Source organism: Rhinopithecus bieti, unplaced genomic scaffold, assembly GCF_001698545.2.
Source record: "Rhinopithecus bieti isolate Rb0 unplaced genomic scaffold, ASM169854v2 scaffold_4639, whole genome shotgun sequence".
Lineage (NCBI taxonomy): Eukaryota > Metazoa > Chordata > Mammalia > Primates > Cercopithecidae > Rhinopithecus > Rhinopithecus bieti.
The window spans coordinates 267,718-290,245 of record NW_016804464.1 but is presented as its reverse complement, the minus strand read 5'-3'; the positions used below and the strand labels follow the sequence as shown (position 1 = coordinate 290,245).

Genomic DNA, 22,528 nt, shown 5'->3' with positions numbered 1-22,528 from the left:
CCCATGGCTACCTCTTTATAAAAGTGGCTTTTGACTAGCAGCTTTGGCTTGCCACTGCTTCCTTTCTCCGATCCAGTCCCTGAGGTCTGCAAGCCGTTTCAGTATACATCGCAGTGAAGAGTCTAACAAACAGATTAGCTACCTGACTTGCATGTTTTTGGCTTTGGAATTTTTGGTTCAGGATCTTATACTGTCATAGCTAAATGAATTGACAAAACAGCAAAGTATAATGAAGAAGTTTATCAACCTTCGCCCACAGGATTACCAAATACAGAAGTGCAGGGTTTAATATTAGACTAAAGTTGAAGATATGGCCCTCAGTTCTCCTGCAAAGGAGCTCTGCAGTGAAGTCACGATAGCCATGGGCCTCTGAGTGCAGCTAGGGTCATCCATACTATTCCATATGTTAAAGTAGAAGAAAATAGTGACGTCATTTGGGAGACTTTTATGCAAAATTTGACAGATGTTGCATGCTGCTTTCAGGATTAAGAAAATTACATGGGCACTGCTGTGCCCTCTGTGAGATGTTTTATTCTCAGCTGTCACCCTCCTTGTCCCTTGCCCATAACCATTATAGTGGCCAGAAAGTCTGCTTGCCCTCCAGTGATGTGTTTTGAATAGTGCCCATTAGTTTTCAGTAGTTACCCTGGCCTGCATGTTAGCCTTCAGTTTAATGGCCTTTTTTATGTTCATTCATTTTATTTTGTTTCCCATCGTGGTTTTGTTTATTTCTTTTTTGTTTTTTGTTTTTTCTGTTCTCTTTTTTAAAACCGTCGTGGTTTGCCCTTCATATTCCCCAATGTTTGCACATGACAAGATGTTGCCATCCCAACATTACCTCCCACTTCACTGACCAGTGCCACTACTGACCATCTAGCACCAGCCACAACGGGACCATTGCCTTCAGCTCCTCGGGATGTCGTGGCCTCCCTGGTCTCTACCCGCTTCATCAAATTGACGTGGCGGACACCTGCATCAGATCCTCATGGAGACAACCTTACCTACTCTGTGTTCTACACCAAGGAAGGGATTGCTAGGTAAGTGCGTGTGTGTCTGCAGCCAGTTGGCTGCCTCTTGGTCACAGCAGCCTTGTCATGCTCACCCTGGCTCTTGGTATCTGTACCAATTTTTCGTCCAGAAAATAAGATCACAGAGATGCATATTCCCTAATTTTAGGTAATTAAATAATCTCCGAAGCAGACTAAAATCCTGGTAGTCTCTCCTTTTCTGGGATGACTTAGGGAGAGGATAGATACAGCTATTGAGGTGGAAGTATTTAAATGTAACTAGGACTGCCCTTTTTTCATAAGATTCAGTCAGTATAAGTTCTAGAGATTAAGGTAGACTTAATTTATTAAAGTAATCTTAAATGAATATTTGCCACACCCTTATGTGGTGTGAGTTGCGGAGCTCCAGGGGTTTTCCTTGATGAAGCAAGAGTAGTTAGTGATGACTTTTACTAAAATAGCATTTTCATTACATTCCTCTTCATTTCCACCCCCTCAGGAGCTCACATTGCTCATAGGAGAAGATCCATAATGTCCAGGCTGCTTTATGCCACAGGCTGGCTTCACTTTATCTGTCCAACTTGTTTTTCCTTTTTTCCCAATGTAACTGACTTTCTAGTGAAACCAGTCTAATCACTGTAGCCTTTTTTTCCAGTATTTTCTCTTCAGTCACTTCCCCTTGCCCCTTTCTCAGCTAAAGGTAAATTCAATTAATCCTTCTTGGCCCAGGTTAAGCCCTATTAAGTTCTCAAAAAGCTTTCCCCACCTTTTCAGCACATAGAGTGTTTCCCTTGTACGTGTGTTTGTATCCCTAATATTGGCACTTGATTGTGGTCATATGTGATCTTTTACTACCTTAAGCTGTTATTCTTCAATTATGTTACATGTATTTGTGCTGTTTTCCCAACCGGATTATAAACTCTTTGGAAGGAACCATGGCACATGCTGACTGTTCACACATTGCTGAGTAAATTCCTTCACTGTGCTCTTCCAACCAGAATAAGAAAGCTAAGATACCTGTTTTAGTAGGAGCGCTAACACATCAGCTAAAGCTTACATTTCCATTAGCATGCTTATAGTTGATGTATATTATAGTTAATACCAGACTGGCAAGTTCAGCAAGTGCAGGACCCTTTCTTTAATACTCTCAAGAAGTCTAAGTGACACATAATTGAAGACCAATGGATGGAGTTACCTGAATGCTATACTGTATGTTTTGAGTTTTACAAGGGTAGGAAAACAGTTCTATACATAAAAAAGGTAAGACATTCCCACCGAACAGCAAGTTTCAATATCACCATTAAAATATCTTCAATAGATTTTGAAATCTCATTGCAAATCTCATAAGCTGTCACAGAAGAAAGAAGCCATTTAGTAATTCTGTGTAATAAGCTTTGTTTCTACAACAGGTGTTTTGCTCTTACTGTGCCTTCTACCAGAAATGCATTTTCCTCACATTAATTACATCTGGCTTCTTATCTGTCATCCTTAGATGACATCTCCTCAGGCCTTCCCTGAATACCAACCCAAACTTAGCCCCTCGGTTAATGTCACACAGTGGGGTATCAGAGCCAGCTTGTTCCCAAGCTAATTGTTAAATGCTCGGGAAATTTTGCAAACCTAATGACATGACTTGGCAGCTTGAAATTGGGCACGGTGGGAGTATTTACAGTGACAAATGCTACAAACCAGAGCCAGTTGTTAAACATTCACCAGAACACCACTGCTGTCACATCACCCATTTTTGGGTATGTGTGTGGTATTTTTGTTTCGCTTTTATTTGGGTTTTTTTTTTTTTTTTTTTTTTTTTTTTGTGGGCTTTTTTTTTTTTTTTTTTTTTTTTTTTGAGAGCGCTTATTACTCTCTGAAATTTTCTCTTTTATCAGCTTATTTATTCTGTCTGTCTTGTTCAATAGTGTTCTCCAGCATCTGGAACAGCCTGGCATTTAGTAACACTCAGTAAATATTTATTAAGTAAATACATTAATTTCAATCAGTGGAGAAATAATAGATAATTCAAGTAATCATGTTGAGATTGATTAACCATTTGGTGGGAAAAATAAAAGTTATATCTGTGTCTTAAATTATAGATGGATTAAGAGATAAATATTTTTTAAATCTATAAACATATTAGAAGAAAATGCAGAAATGATTTTTATCATTTGGAGAACAAGAAAGGGCTTTTAAAGGGAGATGGCAAATCGGGAAACCGTAACAGGAAACAGTAGCAAAGTTACAAATTATAAGTAAAAGATATCCCAAGAGACAGATAATACAAGCAGATGATTCATAGTACTGGAAAGCCCATTAGAGTTAAAAAAAAGAAAAAAAGGTTTTCACCATCGCAGGCAATCTTGGAAGCAAAATGATGAGGGTTTTTTGTTTGTTTGTTTGAGACAAAGTCTCACTGGGTCACCCAGGCTGGAGTGCAGTGGCACGATCTTGGCTCACTGCAGCCTCCACTTCTCGGGTTCCAGCGATTCTCCTGCCTCAGCCTCCCAAGTAGCTGGGATTACAGGTGCCTGCCACCACGCCTGGCTAATTTTTGTATTTTTAGTAGAGACGGGGTTTCACCACGTTGGCCAGGCTGGTATTGGACTCCTGACCTCAGGTGATCCACCTCGGCCTCCCAAAGTGCTGGAATTACAGGCATGAGCCACTGCGCCTGGCCAAGTTACCATTTTTCATCTATAAAGCTAGCAAAAATTTTAAGTTGATAATATCCAGTGTTCAATGAGTTGACAGCTAGGAGGAAACCACTCTAGGTTATTGGTGGCAGTATAAATTAGAATAGTCTAGGGAAGGTGATTTGGCAGAATTTTAACATATTTTAAATATACATAGCCTTCCATCACACTTCTAGGTAACTGTCCTGTAAGACATACAGATATATGTATGCATTGGGCCCTCATACAAACACGTTTATTTATAGCATTGTTTGCAAGATTATAAAAGGAGACTATGTAAATATCCACTGGTAGAAGAATGGGCACATAATATACAGTCGTGCATCACATAACAATGCTTCAGTCAGACAGACTGCGTATACAATGGTGATCCCATAAGATTATACCACTGTCTTTTACTGTACCTTTTCTGTGTTTAGACATATAGACAGTTGCCATTGTGTTCCCATTGCCTACAGTGTTCAGTACAGTAACATTAAGTACAGTAACGTGCAGTTCGNAGATTATAAAAGGAGACTATGTAAATATCCACTGGTAGAAGAATGGGCACATAATATACAGTCGTGCATCACATAACAATGCTTCAGTCAGACAGACTGCGTATACAATGGTGATCCCATAAGATTATACCACTGTCTTTTTACTGTACCTTTTCTGTGTTTAGACATATAGACAGTTGCCATTGTGTTCCCATTGCCTACAGTGTTCAGTACAGTAACATTAAGTACAGTAACGTGCAGGTTCGTAGCCTGGGAGCAATAGGCTGTCCCATACAGCCTAGGTGTGTGGGATATACTCTGAGCTATACCATCAAGGTTTGCATAAGTGCATTCTGTGATGGTCACACGATGAAATGACGTGATGCATTTGTCAGAACATGTCCCTGTTGTTAAGCGGTGCATGACTGTATGTATACACGTAAGTATGGTGCAGCAGTTTTTTTAAATGACCTATCTGTATATTTTGATGTCTATGTAAATGTGTAAAGCAGTGATCCTCAACCAGCAACAGTTTTGCCCCTTCATCCCTCAGGGAATATTTGGCAATGCTGGCAGGTTTTTTTTTTTTTTTTTTTTTTGGTTGTCATAGCTGGGATGAGGGAAGTACTTACTGACATCTAGTGGGTAGAGGCCAGGGATGCTAATGAACATCCTGCCACACACAGGACAGTCCCACAACAAAGAATTATCCTGCCCAATGTCTCAGTAGTGCCAAGGGTGAGAAACCCTGGCATGGAGACTGTCTGGTGAGATATGCGTCAATATGTGCCACAGTCAGCTCTCAGGGCCGGACAGGTTTTGACAAAAGAGAACTGAGACTTGTTTTTTTTTTTTAACTATATGTACTTTTATATTTAAATGTTTTTAATGAGACTCACCTATTTAAATTTTATGATAGATTATGGGTTGGAGTAAGCAGGAATGATTAGTAAACGAATTTGTAGTTGGAAGAGATACAGAAGTTGAATTGGCAGAGGCAGGTGGGCATGACGAGTGTATGTAAAGGAAGAGGAAGTGCACGGTGAGGCCATCTGTGTGTATGCTGTGAGAAGGATGCAAAGGCAAGAAAGCTGGCCAAACTGGCCCAGAGGTTTTGGCAGAAATTAGTAAGAGATTAGAATAAAGTGGACGTTTGGAGCCAGATGCTGGAATGCCAGTGAGAATTTTGACGTAATCAGATAAGAAGGGACCATTTTAGACTGTTAAGAAAGTTGTACACTGTGATTTTACTAAACAGTACTTTGGGAACACTACCCAAGATTAAAGGAGAGAAAAAATAGAGTCAGGGAGACAAAACTGGGTAGTAATTATGTTAGCCTGGATATGTGCTAGTTGTCGGCTTGGATGAAGGTGAAAGCAGCGACTTGAAGTGGATAGGACGAATTTGGGAAATATCTAAAAGGAAGATTTGGGAGACCATAATAGTTTTTTGTTGCTTCATTACTTTGTGATTTCTCAATAGAGGCAATGAAGGAGAAGTTAATTCTTTTAAGTCATAAGACTATAACCTGGCTAATTGTTATATAAACAAAACTTTCTTATTAACCTTTATCAGCTTAAATTTTCTTATCTAAAAAACAAGGGTAATATATTTACTTCCCAGATGTGTAGTAAGAATTAAATGTGAGAATGTATGCCACTACCTGTATTTACAAATTCACCCACTTCCTGCATTTGAAAGTTTAGCCACCAGGTGGCACTATATGCCTTGGTCATGAGCCGTAATTCTTCTGGGTACCTGAGTTGCCAGAGATTTCAGAGGGTCCTTTCTTTCTGCCTTTTCAGCTATGGAAATTTCGTCTTTCTTTAAAAAGCAGTACTTTTCTATATTAACCATTAAGTGAGAAGTGGAAAGTAAGGTATTCCTGCTATTTATAGCACTTTAAAGATGGATTGAAGCCTTAGAGATCTGTTAGTCTAGTCAAGGGGTTAGCAAACCCTTGACACTGTGCCAAATTGGGGCAGTTATTTATTTTTATGGCCCCAGAGCTAAGAATAGTTTTTACATTTTTAAATAGTTACATTTGAAACATTACATAGGTAACTATATAATATCCTCCATTTTGCCTCTTGCCCTATAAATATTTACTACCAGGCCCTTTAAGAAAAAGTTTGCCCACCCTGTCTCATTTTTTCATTTAATACATAAAGAAAGTGAGGCCCAGGCCAGGCGCCGTGGCTCACACCTGTAATCCCAGCACTTTGGGAGGCCAAGGCAGGCGGATCATGAGGTCACGAGATTGAGACCATCCTGGCCAACACGGTGAAACCCCGTCTCTATTAAAAATACAAAAAATTAGCCGGGCGTGGTGGTGGGTGCCTGTAAGTCCCAGCTACTCCTCGGGAGGCTAAGGCAGGAGAATGGCGTAAACCCGGGAGGCAGAGCTTGCAGTGAGCCAAGATTGTGCCACTGCGCTCCAGCCTGGGTGACAGAGTGAGATTCCGCTCAAAAAAAAAAAAAGAAAGAAAGAAAGAAAGAAAGTGAGGCCCAGAAAACATTAGTGACTTTTCCTTGTAAGCTAGTAGCATTGCTAGAACTGGAATTGCATCTCCTAACTTCCAGCCCAGTGCTTGCTTTCTATAAAGTGTGCCTTTTTCTTTCCCCTTTGACTCTTAGCTTTCACATTCTAAGCTGAGTCCCACTGTAACCCCACACACTTAGGAGAATTGATGTTTCAAATGCTTCTTGAATCTTATCCCAAAACCAAGGATTTTTTCCTGCATATTAACTTGGTTCTGGGACCTCAGACCAATGGTGTCAGATCACCTATGACTGACTTTTTTTTTTTTAATGGTAATACTTCTTTAGAAATTTGATTTAGGTATTAGTAAACTTCACCTATTTCTCCCATTTTTTTCCCTTTCACATAGAAACAAACAAAAATTATATATATGATATTACTACATGAGATTTACATATCAGAAGGCAGATTTTCTTTTATTCATTCAGTGTGTATTTGTGATGCAGCTTCCCTGTGTGACCATTCTGCTAAGTGCTTCTATGGTACACGAACATGGATGAGACAGTCTTTTACTTCAGTTTAAAGTAAAGTAGTCCCCCTCCTGTGTCTTTGTAGAAGAAAACTTGTTTCAACTTTTCTGTATAGGGTTAACAAAAGAGACCTGATCTGTACTGTCTCAAAGAGCCTTTAGTTTAGTGTAAAATACAATATAGTTGACTCTCCAGAACTTAACTACTAGTAGCCTACTGTTGACTGGAAGCCTTGCCAATAACATCAACAGTGTATATTTTTATGTTATATGTATTATACACTGTATTCTTGCAGTAAAGTAAGCTAGGGAAAAAATGTTATTTAAAAAATCATAAGGGACCAGGTGCGGTAGTTCATGCTTGTAGTCCCAGCACTTTGGGAGGCTGAGGCTGGTGGATCACCTGAGGCCAGGAGTTTGAGACCAGCTTAGCCAACATGGCAAAACTTTGTCTCTACTAAAAATACAAAACTTAGCCAGGTGTGGTGGTGCGCACCTATAGTCCCAGCTATCCTGGAGGCCAGGTCACGAGAATCCCTTGAACCCAGGAGGTGGAAGCTTCAGTGAGCCGAGATCACACCAGAGCACTCCAGCCTGGGTGACAGAGTGAGACCCTGTCTCAAAACAAACAAACAAAAAATCTTAAGAGAAAATATTTATTGTACATTAAGTGAAAGTAGATCATCCTAAAGGTCTTCACTTTCAGGTTGAGTAAGCTGAAGAGGAGGAGGAAGAAGAAAAGGGGTCGGTCTTACTATCTCAGGAGTAGCAGAGGCAGAAGAGGTGGAGGAAATGGAAGCAGGGCAGGAAAGGCAGGCACACTCGGTGTAACTTCTGTTGAAAAATATCCGCTTGTAAGTGGACCTGCACAGTTCAAACCTGTGTTGTTCAAGCATCAGCTGTACTTCTCTTTAAGACAGGGATCATCTGTGATCAGACCAAGTGTCAGAAACCTTAAATTGTAAGAAATCAGTTGATCCTTCCTTGTAAATCTTGTGATTGAGAGATTTAGCTGAAGATAAAATAGTATTTTTAGGTATCTCAAGTATCTCTGAAAGATAATTTCTGTTACCACAGTATTCTTTTCCAGGGACCTAGCTGATTATAGAGAAAAAAATCCTCTGTAAATATTATGTGGGTACTACTGTTGGATTTTTTAGTTAAAATAAAGTAACTTAAAGAACTATAGAAAATTACTGAAAAGCACTTCTCTGCAATGCAAATGCTCACAATCAGACAAATTGGCGTATGGTCATTTAGACCTAAACAAATTTTAATCTGCAATTTCAAGACAAATTACCAGTATTTTAAAGTAAGAATTTTAATTCAATAAATTAGAATAATTTCTTCAATGGAGTAGTTTGAGGCTCTTTAATTACTTTCTTAAGACAGGTATAGCTCTTTCCTCACATGAATGACAGTTCCTAAAAGCCAACTGTTTGTCTAAAACAAATTCCTTCACAATATTTGTTGAAAACTCTTGATTATACAATCTGGTTTTCATTCTAGTGAGTACAATAGACTGAGCATGTTTGTGGACCTGTGTTGGTCACACAGACCCCAAGACAGAACGTAGAAGCCACCTTTACTGAAGAACCTAGATAACTGGTTTTAAGTTTTCATCTCATAATATTTAATACTAGACCACTGGATTTGAGTTGTTTGTGATAAAATTTGTCAGACATTTCATATCATTTCATATCAGCTTCAAAATCATTGAAGTAGTGTTAATTTTAAAAAATAAATTATAAAAATCAGTATTATAATCAGCTTATTTTATAGACTGGGTTACACTTAGGATTTATTTAAATGTTTAACGTTTTATTTCCAGTTTTAAAAAGTGGTAACCTCTAGCATTCTTTTTATTGAGAGTCTCTTATCCAGAATATACACAGCATTCTTTGATATTTTCTGTGAAATATCATTAGGTCATACCAATATCCACCTTCCATCAGTTTCCCTAAAACTCAGTGATTTCTAAAGCCTAGAAAGTGGATGACTAGCTGCCCCATTTGAAATGGCATTGAGAAGAGCCCTGTGTCTTCTCTGAAAGGAAGTTGTGATTATGGTCAGCAATATCAGTAACATGTCAGCAAGAACATCACCGACTTGTCAGATACATATGCCCTTGCTCTTTTGCCAGTCCCCATCTTCTTTGCACTGTCCTACCCCCAGAAGCTTCACTGTCTGAGAGCTAATTTGACTTAAAACTGATAGATTTTTATGTAGAGTGGAAAATGAAACTGTACATTCTAGAAATATTCCTAATTGATGCTATTTCTCTGCAAATCCTTCTTTGTCTAAAGGGAACGTGTTGAGAATACCAGTCGCCCAGGAGAGATGCAGGTAACCATTCAAAACCTAATGCCAGCGACTGTGTACACCTTTAGAGTTATGGCTCAAAATAAGCATGGCTCCGGAGAGAGTTCAGCTCCACTGCGAGTAGAAACGCAACCTGAGGGTAAGTCTTCCACCTGTCTGTCAGCACCCCCTAGAGGTAGACCTTTCTGAAGTTCTGCCTTTGTTTAGCCTCGCACACCATAGGGGAGCAGAAGATAACAGTTCCTTACCTTCAGGGCCCTTATCAATTATTGGAGACAAAATTAATTTACATCCAAAAACAGCAAATAGGGCCGGGCATGGTGGCTCATGCCTGTAATCCAAGCACTTTGGGAGGCTGAGGCAAGCGGATCCCCTGAGATCAGGTTTTCTAGACCAGCCTGGCCAACATGGTGAAACCCCGTTTCTACTAAAAATACAAAAATTAACTGGGCATGGTAGTGAGTGCCTGTAATCCCAGCTACTTGGGAGAATAGCTGAGGCAGGAGAATCACCTGAGCCCAGGAGGCAGAGGTTGCAGTGAGCCAAGATTGCAACACTGCACTCCAGCCTGGGTGACAGAGTGAGACTCCGTCTTAAAAAAAAAAAAAAAAAAAAAAAAAAAAGCAAATAGTATGAGACAATATACTTCTGTTGATGCTTTCCTACATGTTCATATTTTACTGACCCTTTAAGACTTAGCTCAGATGCCTTCTAGAATCTTTCCTCTAATGTTGTTATCTCCACAGTTCTAAGGTATTTATTACATTCTTCCTTCAGTTATGATTATGAACTTATCTTGCTGACTTTATAGCAAAGACAGAGCCTTTGTCATCTTTACATTTCCCACAGTGTCTAATGTAATGCCTTGCACAATGAAGTAGGTATTTAATGATTGTTCTTAACTGGATTGTCTATCTTTAGGCATACCATGCTCTTTAGAATCTCCTTGAGGCTTTATTTTGGACCTGTGGTCTTTTGTGCTACATAGGGTTACTTCTAATTACATTTCTAAGATTTTCTGTGACTTGAGTGTCAGTCGGGTTTATTTATAGTATAAATGTGTTGTATATCTTACGTGTGGGTTGTAAACTATAGGCCCAAAATTACAAGCAGCCAAATCTTCATGAATGCTTTTCCTACTTGACGTTTTTGTCTAGACTTTTGCCTTCTTTTAGCACAAGTTGTTTTTCCTCGGTGTATTCTTCAGTCTACTTTTATTATTAACAGCATTAGTTTTCTGTATTAAAACCTCCAGTAATAATAAAATATTTTACTTTAAGTAGAGAGTATTTTAGATATATGTGTAGAGGCTACTGACCAGGCAACTAAACAGATTAAATGACTTTACCAGTGGAACTATAGAAATAATTTAAGAACTTTACCTGATGGGTAGAATAAGTCAAGAAGCTGTAGAACTTCACTTTCTAATGCCATGGCAAATCACTCACCTGTCAAATATTTATTGAGTATCCCCATACCAGGTAATGTGCAAGATACTGGAGATGCAGGGATGAACAAGCTAGGTCTTCTTCCCTTAAAGAAGGAGCAGGCAAGATAGGAGACCTTTCATCATCTCAGTGACAGAGATTGAAGATATGAATCAAACCCAGTCAAGAACAAGAGGGCCATCACAGAGTCAGGGGGTTGATTTAAGGGAAGAGTGTGTTCTCATTACAGGCAGGATGTTGAATTTTACAGTTATCTATGTTCAGACAAGAGCAGGAATACTCTATTAGGTTTCAAGCTCAGTTATCCTTCATCAGCTTTCATATAGAAGCATCATTCATGAAAGATACTAGGATACAGAATAGAGAAAACTTACTGTAAAAGATAGAAAAGTCAAGGCAGGATCCTAGGGAAAGATGAGACCTGAGGCTGGCCTTGAGGCATTTGACTTAGAGCAAGCTTATTGTGGGAAGGAATTTGCATGACCCAAATCCCAGAAATAGAATCTAACAGTGCACATGCAAGGTAAGTCATGATGAAAATGAAGGAAATGCAAGGGTCCTATCCTGAAGCTGTAAACCTTCTGAAACTACATGAAAATAAATCTTTGAGTCTGTACATACTCACATTTCCCTTGGAAAGAATCTGTAGTTTTCATTATCATTTCACTTCATATGTCAAATTGTTGAGAACCACTGGGAGGGTCATTGTCAAATTTAGAGATGAAAGAAAAGGGGTGAAGAAGAGTGGATTTATTGAGTGCCCACCACGTGTCAGCCACTGTGTTAGGCAGTCAGGAGGTAATTGTTAGGCAGTCAGGATGTAAAGATGAGTAAGACTTGACTTCTGTCCACAAGGAGCTTATGGTCTGGTACCATAGACAACAGTGTGATGTGTTATCACCTTAAGGAAAGTAGGAAGCACAACCATTTATTCAAGGAGTTTGGCTAAAAGAAAATAGTTACAAGAATATAGGTAGAAGGGGCAACAGGTTCTGGTGAGGGTATTTTAAGGATGGCGAAGAGACTAACATGTTTTGGCAAAAGAGAAGCAGTTTCTGAAGAGAGATTTGCATTTCATCTGGAGGTGTTCAGCTTGTGTGGGGGAGGCATAAATGTTGGAACCAGCCCTTGGAAAATATTTTACATATTTAGTTTCACAAACCAACTTAACATTTTTTCCATTTATTATGCCACTGTACAGCTGAAATGAAAGAATTCATTAGCACCTTTTTTAGGATCATATTTGCCTACACTTGGCCAATGAATATATTGAAAATGATTTCAAGAGAATTTAGGGAGTGTTTTGTTTTTCTTCTCCTTTAATAAGTTAGAGGAAAGTTTCCCATAGCAGCAGAAGTGTGACAAATCCCACCTGTCAGGCTGCACAAAATGCGCCCTTAACTTAAGTGAGTAACATGATTCATAACTAAAGCAAACAACTGTTAGAGTAACCATATTCAGATTTCTCTACTTTGGTAGCAAAATTAATCTTAAGCTATGGTGCTGTTATTCAGGAAAGCCAGTTTGTTTTACATTTTGTTAGTTTTTTTTCCCTTCCCAGTTTTTAAATCTAATGAATTACAGAAACACTAGTGCCAGAGAAATGTTTTCAAATATAGATGTCTACCAAAGTGTAGGCATAGACAGCTACACAGGATTTGTGTATAAATTGGAACTGGAACCTGTCAATCAGACAAAAAGAATATAGTAAAAGGGTAGGTATGTGAGCCATTGTAGGAGACAGAGCCAGCTAGACACTTAAGCAGTCAGCCGGTGATCCAGGCCTCCAGTCACATGCATCCTGTCATGGATATTGTAATCATCTCCTGAAAGGTCCTCTTGAGCCCATGTTTTAGAATCAGCAAGTACTCGACTCTTGGGTCCACCACGAGCTAACTTTCCCATCACTTGGGAAAGATTGTTAACTTCATAACCTCACCTGTAAATGAGGATGATAATATTTATCTCATTTGGTTTAGTGCAAAGATTATATGAGAAAATACATGTCAAGTATTTAGTGCTTGACTGACTGTAACCATTCAATAAATGGGAGCTGTTTTACAATTATTATTCTTTTATCTACTCTTGTTCCTTTGCTGTTTTCTTCCATACATGTGTTCATATGTCCTTTCTAAACACAGATCTGATCATGTCATGCTCCTGCTCATAATTTTTCAGTAGTTACCTAACACCTACTAGAGAAAACGTGAGCTTCAATAGCAGGACATTAGAGGGTTCTTCACTATCTGATCGGTCATTGTTTTCAACATTCTGTCTCCCATATCCACTGTTTCAACCAAGCTGAACCACTTAACACTGTCTTTTTGTATATTCTCCCTACTGACCCCATTGACTGGAATGATTTTCCCCTTGGTATCTGAGGAAAGTGTTCATTTTGCTTGACTCCAAGAATTCTTCACCAATCCTTCTTTTCCCTCCCAAACCCCTCCCAAAGCAGAATTGTGTACTCTCTCGTCTTTCTGTTTTTGTTATAACCATTACCTAAATCTGTTAGCACTTAAGACGTTTTTTGTAACTGTTTATGTGTCTGACTTTCCTGCTAGACTGGGAGTTCTTTGTGGGCAGGAGTCTCTTCATCACTGTATCCCTAGTGCCTACCACAGTGCCCGACAAAAGAAGGATCTCTTTCTGTGGTGGTTGCCTTTTATGTCTTGTGTAGGCCCGCTGCAAAACTGGGATTTTATAAACCACAAGGAAAGTTTTTCAGTGTAATTTCTGGCTTTGATTTGAATCATAAAAAGGAAAATGTGTTTATATATTGTTCTAAAACCACTTCAATCAAATCCATTGTTTTCTTAGCTTCTATTATTTTTAAAATATGGCCAATATGACAATATTGCCAAGAACGGTTATTGAGGAGTGTAGCATTTCATTTATATCTTGCTATCTCAAACTTTTCTTTCTAGTTCAGCTCCCTGGCCCAGCACCTAACATTCGTGCATATGCAACCTCGCCTACCTCCATCACTGTTACGTGGGAAACACCAGTGTCTGGCAATGGGGAAATTCAGAATTATAAATTGTACTACATGGAAAAGGGGACAGATAAAGAACAGGTATGAAGTGAAGCAACTTTTCAAACCATTGATTGGAATAGTAAAGTCGAAATATGTTTCCAAAACTCAATAGTTGCTTGACTGGAAATTTGAGGGAGAAAAAGATATATAGGAAATGAAAAGTTGACAGATTCTATTTCTTTGTACCAAGATTTATTGTGTAGTTTTTACCAGCAGCGGTCACTGAACATCAAGCAGTATTTCTAAGTAAATTGTCAGTTTATGATTAATCTGCTTTGACTGTTAAAGAACCTTATGTAAAAGGGATAAAATCTGTTTCATGTAGAATATAGAATTTGTATAGCTAATTCTTTAATTTCCAACTTTTCTTTTGGCTTGAGTTGTGTAGGTATAAAATGTTTTATTTTATTCAAGGATGTTGATGTTTCAAGTCACTCTTTCACCATTAATGGGTTGAAAAAATATACAGAGTATAGTTTCCGAGTGGTGGCCTACAATAAACATGGTCCTGGAGTCTCCACACAAGATGTTGCTGTTCGAACATTGTCAGATGGTGAGTCTTTCTTCCTCTGGAACAATATACCACACTTGGTGCCCCTAGTGGTTTACTTGTAAGATATGGGCTTTGATGTCTAGAAGATTCAGTTCAGATCCCAGTTCTACCTCTTTCTGGTAATACGACTTTAGTAAAGTCTGAACACCTTTCTTTACATGTAAAATGTAGATAATACTAACTTCATTGAGTTGCTGTAAAGATTCAGTGAGAAAGCATAGAACATAAAGTGCCTCTTACTGAGTAGGCTCTCAGCATTTATATTTGTAGCAGAAGCTTTTGTGTAAGTAAATACTATTGCTTGTTCATAACACAGACCATTCCAGGGCTTTTGGAAGACTAGCCTTGTTCTACTTAGCAATCATATTTGCATGCCAAATTAGTCTTTCTAGTTCCTCCATATTTATGACTGTTGTATTTCTCACCTGTGACTGAATTTCTAAATTAAGTTATATACATACCCATGACCTAGAGCAGTGTTTTTTGAACTACAGCTTGCCAAAGAGATTAAGTAGGTCAAAACCAGCATTTAAAATATGTATATTTTAGAATAGAACAGAAAAGATTAGAGTTCATTGCACTTACTAAGGGTATATGTTGTTTCATGAAACTCAGCTAAATCTAATGTTTTAGAAAAATGTCTTTTTTTTAAATTTATTTATGTGTATACAGCTCTTATATACACATGCTTTAGAAGCTAAACTCCCTTAAGAAAATAGTCAAACTTAACATCACCAATAAAAGAACAGGCTGACATCACGTGCCTCCTTATGTGATATGTGGAGGAAGACACAATATTACTTCTGTTGTATTAGTCCCAAAAATATTTAACTTGAATCTGATCATGATGAAACAATGAGACACATCCCAATTGAGGGAAGTTCTGCAAAAAAAATTTTTTATTTTAACTGACTTGGATTCTCAAAATATATTAGTTTTGTGAAAGAAAAAAAAGGTTGAGGAATCATTCTAGAATCTAGATTAAAGAAGAGTAAAGACATGTGAAATAAAATATGTATGATCTTTGGATCCTGCATCTGGACATAAAAAAAAACAGCCATAAAGGACACTATTGGTATAATTACTTAATGTTAGATACTTACAGTATTAGGCAATAGTAAATATTAGATGTTATTAGCTATATTAGATAATATTTTTGTGTTAAAATTTCTGAGTGTGATTTTTGTATTGTGCATTTTGTTGGAGGATGTCCTTGTTCATAGGAGATACGTGGCGATACACACTGCAGAATTTTGGAGTGAAGTATAATGACTGCAGACATCTCTCAGATGATTCAGAAATAATATGTAGAGAGAGAAATCTGTGTACATATACATAGAGTAAGATAAATAAAGCAAAGGTTGCAGAATATTAATAATTGTGAATCTGAAAAGAATAGCCATTCATTGTACTATTCTTGCTACTGTTTTCCATGGGCTTGACAGTTTTCAGGATTAAAAAGTTGGGAGGTCTGGTGCAGTGGCTCACGCCTGTAATGTCAGCATTTTGGGAGGCCAAGTCGGGCAGCTCACTTGAGCCCAAGAGTTCAAGACCAGCCTGGACAACATGACAAAACCCCATCTCTACTTTAAAAAAAAAAAAAAAAGTAGCTGGGCATGAGTGGCACACATCTTTAATCCTAGTACTCAGGAGACTGAGGTGGGAGGATCACCTGAGCCCAGGGAGGTCAAGGCTTCAGTGAGCTGTGATTGTACCACTGCACTCCAGCCTGGGTGACAGTGAGATGCTGTCTAAAAAAAAAAAAAAGTTGGGAAAAAGGAAACAAACTGTAGGTGGTTATACCTTGGCTACTGAACCACATAAGCCAGTTAGTCAAGATATTGGGGAAAAATTAAGGGAAAAAAAGTTTACTGTAGGCTCTTAAATCTATACATGAGGCAAATTTTAACTGCATTAAGTGTGTTGGCATGTTGACTACAGTATCTGTGGGAACTGAACACATCTCAGCATGGTGGCTAGGGGAAGCACTTTGGAATAACACAAATCTTGGTTCTGATACCAGGTGAAACAAATATCTTGGACAAGTTAACTTCCCTCTACCTCTTCTGTAGTTTTCTGATCTACGGAAAACTGGGAATGATAATAGAAACTCCGTCCTGAGATTATTATAAGGAATAAGTGCCTGCCATGTAATGACCATGCAGCAAATCTTTGCTATAATGATGGTAATGAAGACAATGATAACAGCTATGTTGGATGCCTCTGCAACTCAGTCACTTCTTAACATAGAGATGACTGGATTATTAATGTACTTTTTTCAAAATACGATGTGCCTAGGTTCTACTCTAGACCCTCATTACCTGAATCTCTGAGTGTAGGCTTAAGGCACTTTGCTGGGCACAAATTACAGAAATTAGCAAGACATATTCTTTTGTCTTCCAGAAGCTATAGTACAGTGGGCACTTAGTTGTATACCTGGTCACCAAATGTTAGAGACAGAAAGAGAGAGGTTTCCATGAGTGGATTAGGAGAGAAGGGCTAAAGTCAGCAATTTGTGAGTGCAGAGAAAACAAATTTGGTTTACTTTGCTTGCTGTCACCAATATGAAGGGAGATATTAGAGAATGTGTGGGCCACACACTTTGAGATAACCCTGGATTATGTTCTAAAGTGAGGAACTAGGCCAGGCGCGGTGGCTTACGCCTGTAATCCCAGCACTTTGGGAGGCCGAGGCGGGCGGATCACAAGGTCAGGAGATCGAGACCATCCTGGCTAACACGGTGAAACCCCATCTCCACTAAAAATACAAAAAAAAAAATTAGCTGGGCGTGATGGTGGGCGCCTGTAGTCCCAGCTCCTCAGGAGGCTGAGGCAGGAGAATGGCGTGAACCTGGGAGGCGGAGCTTGCAGTGAGCCGAGATCGCGCCACTGCACTCCAGCCTGGGCGACAGAGCGAGACTCCGTCTCAAAATAAATAAATAAATAAATAAATAAGTGAGGAACTAAAGTTATGTGGCTGTTTGTTTAACCAGCAGTCCCAAACTTCTCACATCTAAATGAGTATTTTCTGATATCTGGTTGCCTCAGGAAGCCAGATGGTTCACTTTACCAGCTGTCATTGCTTAAATATCTTTGCTCTACTTGGGAACTGCCTTCAAAACCAGCTTAGAAACTCCACAAGAAAAGCCAGGCTTACTGATGTATGTACATCTCATTTTGATCCATAATGTCATTACCCCGTTCAGTCACTTGCCGTATTCCAGAAAAACATGGTTGTCTGCCAAGGTAAAGATAGACCAGGGCCAGATGCGGTGGCTCATGCCTGTAATCCCAGCACTTTAGGAGGCCGAGGCAGGTGGATCACCTGAGGTCAGGAGTTCAAGACCAGCCTGGCCAACATGGTGAAACCCGCATCTCTACTAAAAATACAAAAATTAGCCAGGCTTGGTAGTAGGCATCTGTAATCCCAGCTACTCAGGAGGCTGAGGCAGGAGAATCACTTGAACTCAGGAGGCAGAGGTTGCTGTGAGCCAAGATTGCGCCATTGTGCTCCAGCCTGGGCAACAAGGGTGAAACTTAGTCTCAAAAAAAAAAGAAAAAAGATAAACCATCATCAATAATACTCAAAAGAATGCATTTAAGGTTCTGAGTACATATGAGGTCTAGAAAAGTTGAGAGATTTTAGAAGAGTTCAGAGCCACTATACATCCTTGAAATAACTATCTGACTTCTCAAAGGTACAACCTGACCTGGGTGTGGGTGCTTTCCCATATGAAAGTGTCTTATGGGCCAGGTGTGGTGGCTCAAGCCTGTAATCCCAGCACTTTGGGAGGCCAAGGTGGGTGGATCACGAGGTCAGGAGATCGAGACCATCCTAGCTAACACAGTGAAACCCCGTCTCTACCAGAAATACAAAAAATTAGCCAGGCGAGGTGGCGGGCACCTGTAGTCCCAGCTACTCAGGAGGCTGAGGCAGGAGAATGGCGTGAACCCAGGAGGTGGAGTTTGCAGTGAGCCGAGATCACGCCACTGCACTCCAGCCTGGGCGACACAGCGAGACTCTGTCTCAAGAAAAAAAAAAAAAAGAAAGTGTCTTATGTTAAAAATTGAACCAGGCATGGCCATATGTCATCCACATAGTATTGTCAACATAAGGGCATTGGCAGCTAGTTTAGATCTGGTCACGTAATCAGTGTTTGAGATTTGCATTTGTTTAATGTCCAGCCAAGATGATCATATGATGCGGTGATGTGTGGGTGATTTAAAAAAACAATTTTTTTTGTTTGCTTCTCTAGTTCCCAGTGCTGCTCCTCAGAATCTGTCCTTGGAAGTGAGAAATTCAAAGGTAAAACTTTATGACGCTGCTGTACATTTTTACTGGTATACTATTGCGCCTCAGAGGGGCTTATAGAAAGGGAGATTCTGTGGGAAAGCATCAAAGTAAATGAATGGCAGTGTTGTAATAATCTGCATTTGAAAATACTAAACCTATAAATTAGAACCTAACTGAAAAAAATCACAAGCAAAGAAATAAAAAGACATAGATATTACACTTGCATTAAAGCTGGGCTTAAAAACCAACTCATTTATTCTCCTTAATTTTGCTTCCTTTCTCGGACGCCAAAACTGCTTTAGCGTTTCTGCAAATAAATTGCTCTTTTTCTGTAGAACATTACATTCTAGATGTTAACTGTTCCGAACCTTAGTGGTACAGCAGAAGGAAATAAGTTGTTTATAACATGGTTCCTTAGTGCTGTGAGATGAGCCCATGTGAATCAAAGGCAGACCTCTGTCAGATTGGTTGTATCTCCTCAAACTGTCCCTCCTAGCCAAGTTTGCTGTGTTCTTAGGGCCATGTATGCCTCTCAGAGGCTCAGAGCCCTTCTGGACTACACAGACAACTGAGATATTCAGTCCTTTCAAGAAGTACTATAGAGAGCCAAATGCAGTGGCTCGTGCCTGTAGTCCCAGCTGCTTGGGAGGCTGAGGTGAGAGGATCACTGGAGCCCGCGAGTTCAAGGCTGCAGTGAGCCGTGATTATGCAACTACACTATAGCCTGAGTGACAGAGTGAGACCCCCTACTCTAAAAAAATAAGAAAGTACTATAGGACTCCTTTTTTTCTTTTAAGAGGCAACCAGCTGTTAATTAATCGTCCTCTTTTTAGAGAGTTTTAGATGAAGATTTCAGCTCTTCTGCACTGGACACGGGAAAGAATCTTTATACCTAATAATAGTTTACTTCCCTAATCCATGTGCTTCTGGCGTTATACTTTCCTTCTGAAAACTTTTCTGAGACTTTTAGCCAACATCTTCTTTCTGGCAAAACAGCCAGGAGATCAGGGGTCCAGAGGGTACTACTTGAATGTATAATCTTCCCATTTGATCCTTGAGGGTTTTAGAATTTAAAGGTATTTTTGAGTGATTGTTAAATAACTTTGTAAAACTCTGAGTACCTTGCTGCCTCTATGCTTCTTCTCTTTACACTGTAAAATCAGGATAAAAATATGTAAAATAGGACCAAGCTTTTGATATATTCAGCCTTTTTTCTGTAATCCTGTCTTGTGCAGAGTATTATGATTCACTGGCAGCCACCTGCTCCAGCCACACAAAATGGGCAGATTACTGGCTACAAGATTCGCTACCGAAAGGCCTCCCGAAAGAGTGATGTCACTGAGACCTTGGTAAGCGGGACACAGCTGTCTCAGCTGATTGAAGGTAAGCTACCTTGCACATAGGCAAAAGGTAGACTGTGTCTTTCTCAGATATTGAATTATGCTAATCTAATGACTGCTCTGAGCTGTCGACTTACACAGTTTTAAAATGGTTCAGAAAATTTTTAATGGTTCAGTCCACTTCTGACTTGATAAAGATTAGTAGAAAACATTTTTAAAGGTTCTGCTATCTCTGAGTGGTGAGATTGAGTTTGATTTTCCTTCCTTGTGTTTTCTGCATTCTCCATGTTTTCATTTTGCATGTATTTATTGTTTTTTTGTAATCTGAAAATGATTAAACAAAGTTATATAAGCATAGAAATTACTCCACTCAGTCTAGTTGGTAACTGAGGTCTACAAAATGGTTTTTGTAACACCAACCACCACTCGTGTGTACGTGGCCTGAAACAGTATTTGTGAATAGCTGCCTCATTGCAATAATCATATATGCGACTATGGACACGATAACATTTTAGAAAATACTATCAGGCATAGCTCCTTCTGTATAGTTTTCCCTTCATATGCAACAGAATAAGTGGCATACCTGGTAAAAATGGATCCAAATGTATATCTAATGTGGGTTCACCCTGGAGATGACAGAGAATCCCCCTGTCTTCCTCAAGTAGGGGAAGTAGAGTTGGCTAAGCAAGGGTAAGGTTCTTTTGCAGGAGAAACATGGGAGCCAGATTAAGTGCTTTCACCCTGTGAATATTGGGATCATGCCTACAAAGAATTGAGACAGATGCCCCAAGCTGTCCTTATTCCATTGGATTTTCATAGATGCTTCATATGGCTGCAGAATCGACTGTAGTCTGAGCAGACCCCATCCTGCCCACTCCTTTATTAGTTTAGCAGTGTCAAGACAAGACTCTGTCCTGCTCAGTTACACATGCCTCGGCTTTGGCACCATCACCGTACTTCTGTCCTAGGAGTAAACTCACATGGGCTGGGCCTGTTGGAGTATTGCCTCAGCTGCATCGGCTTAGTTTTGTCACTCAATAGAGCCCATCTGTTTTGCAAGCAAACAGATGAATTTGAGTCTAGTACATTTACAACCAAAAGGTGTGAGTTATCTGTAGCTGTAACAGTGTAGTCACAGGGCATGTTTAATCTTGGGACAAAAGCTCTGACTTGGGTAATTTTTTTGCTAGGAAACTCCAAAGCGTGCTGGTGGATAAGAACTATAAGAATGGGCGATATTGTCATTATTATCCAAGCCCAAGAATTAATTTCATCACCCTTTGGAAACTTTTAACTTTCTTTATATTTTATCTCTCCTGGGTAGACATTGAAAGGATTACAGAAGCTTGGCATCACCCACTTTCCTGGGATCCCAGGGACCAGGTTCTTGAGAGAACCAAGATCTGGGGCCAGAAGTGTCATGTTTTCCAGCCAGGTGCAGTGGCTGATGCCTATAATCCCAGCACTTTGGGAGGCTGAGGCAGGTGGATCGCCTCAGGTCAGGAGTTCAAGACCAGCCTGGCCAACATGGTGAAACCTCATCTGTACTAAAAATACAAAAATTAGTTGGGCATGGTGGCACACACCTGTGATCCCAGCTACTCAGGAGGCTGCAGCATGAGAATCTCTTGAACTGGGGAGGCAGAGGCTGCAGTGAACTGAGATCATGCCACTGCACTCCAGCCTAGGCAACAGAGTAACACTCTGTCTCAGAAAAAAAGCATAATGTTTTCCCTTGTTTATGGGTATAAGTTTCTAAAAATTGAGAGAGCCATTGGCAGTGAAAAACTGTGCTCTGGTAATCAGCAAGCTTCTCACTCCTCACCTCACAAATGGGATTGACTCCCTTCAAAATAGGAGAAGGTGAATGTTTGTCTCCAGGGGCATATCTTTCAGTCTTCCAGCTTCTTCACAAGAACCCCACATCTCTTAGCTGCAGTCCGTATCATGACTGCAGTAGATGGTGCTGAGAAATACCACTAAGGGAGCATTGGCCACACATGTTCTCAAAGTCAGTTTCAGCTGAGCATGATGGCTCACTCCTGTAATCCCAGCACTTTTGAGAGGCTGAGGCAGGCGGATTCCTTGAGCTCAAGAGTTTGAGACCAGCCTGGGCAACATGGTGAAACTGTGTCTCTACAAAAAATACAAAAATTTTAATGGATAAGCAGAGACTGAAAAAAAAAAATATATAAAAATTAACCAGGTGTGGTGGTGCTCGCCTGTGGTCCCAGCTACTTGAGAGGCTGAGGTGGGAGGACCATTTGAACCCAGGAAGCAGAGGTTGAAGTGAGCCGTGATTGTGCCACTGCACTCTAGCCTGGGCAACAGAGGGACAGTGTCTCTCCAA

At 39.7% G+C, this 22,528-nt stretch overlaps 1 protein-coding gene across 1 annotated transcript in view; it reads left to right on the top strand.

Annotated features, from left to right (window-relative positions):
• Positions 1–22,528, top strand: part of NEO1 (neogenin 1) — a 198,651-nt gene that overhangs the window by 126,013 nt on the left and 50,110 nt on the right. The window contains exons 8-13 of the mRNA XM_017868541.1: positions 818–1,037; positions 9,492–9,646; positions 13,883–14,031; positions 14,407–14,545; positions 18,801–18,850; positions 20,074–20,221. Of these exons, the coding sequence (XP_017724030.1) occupies positions 818–1,037; positions 9,492–9,646; positions 13,883–14,031; positions 14,407–14,545; positions 18,801–18,850; positions 20,074–20,221 (861 nt within the window). The remainder of the gene's footprint in view (positions 1–817; positions 1,038–9,491; positions 9,647–13,882; positions 14,032–14,406; positions 14,546–18,800; positions 18,851–20,073; positions 20,222–22,528) is intronic.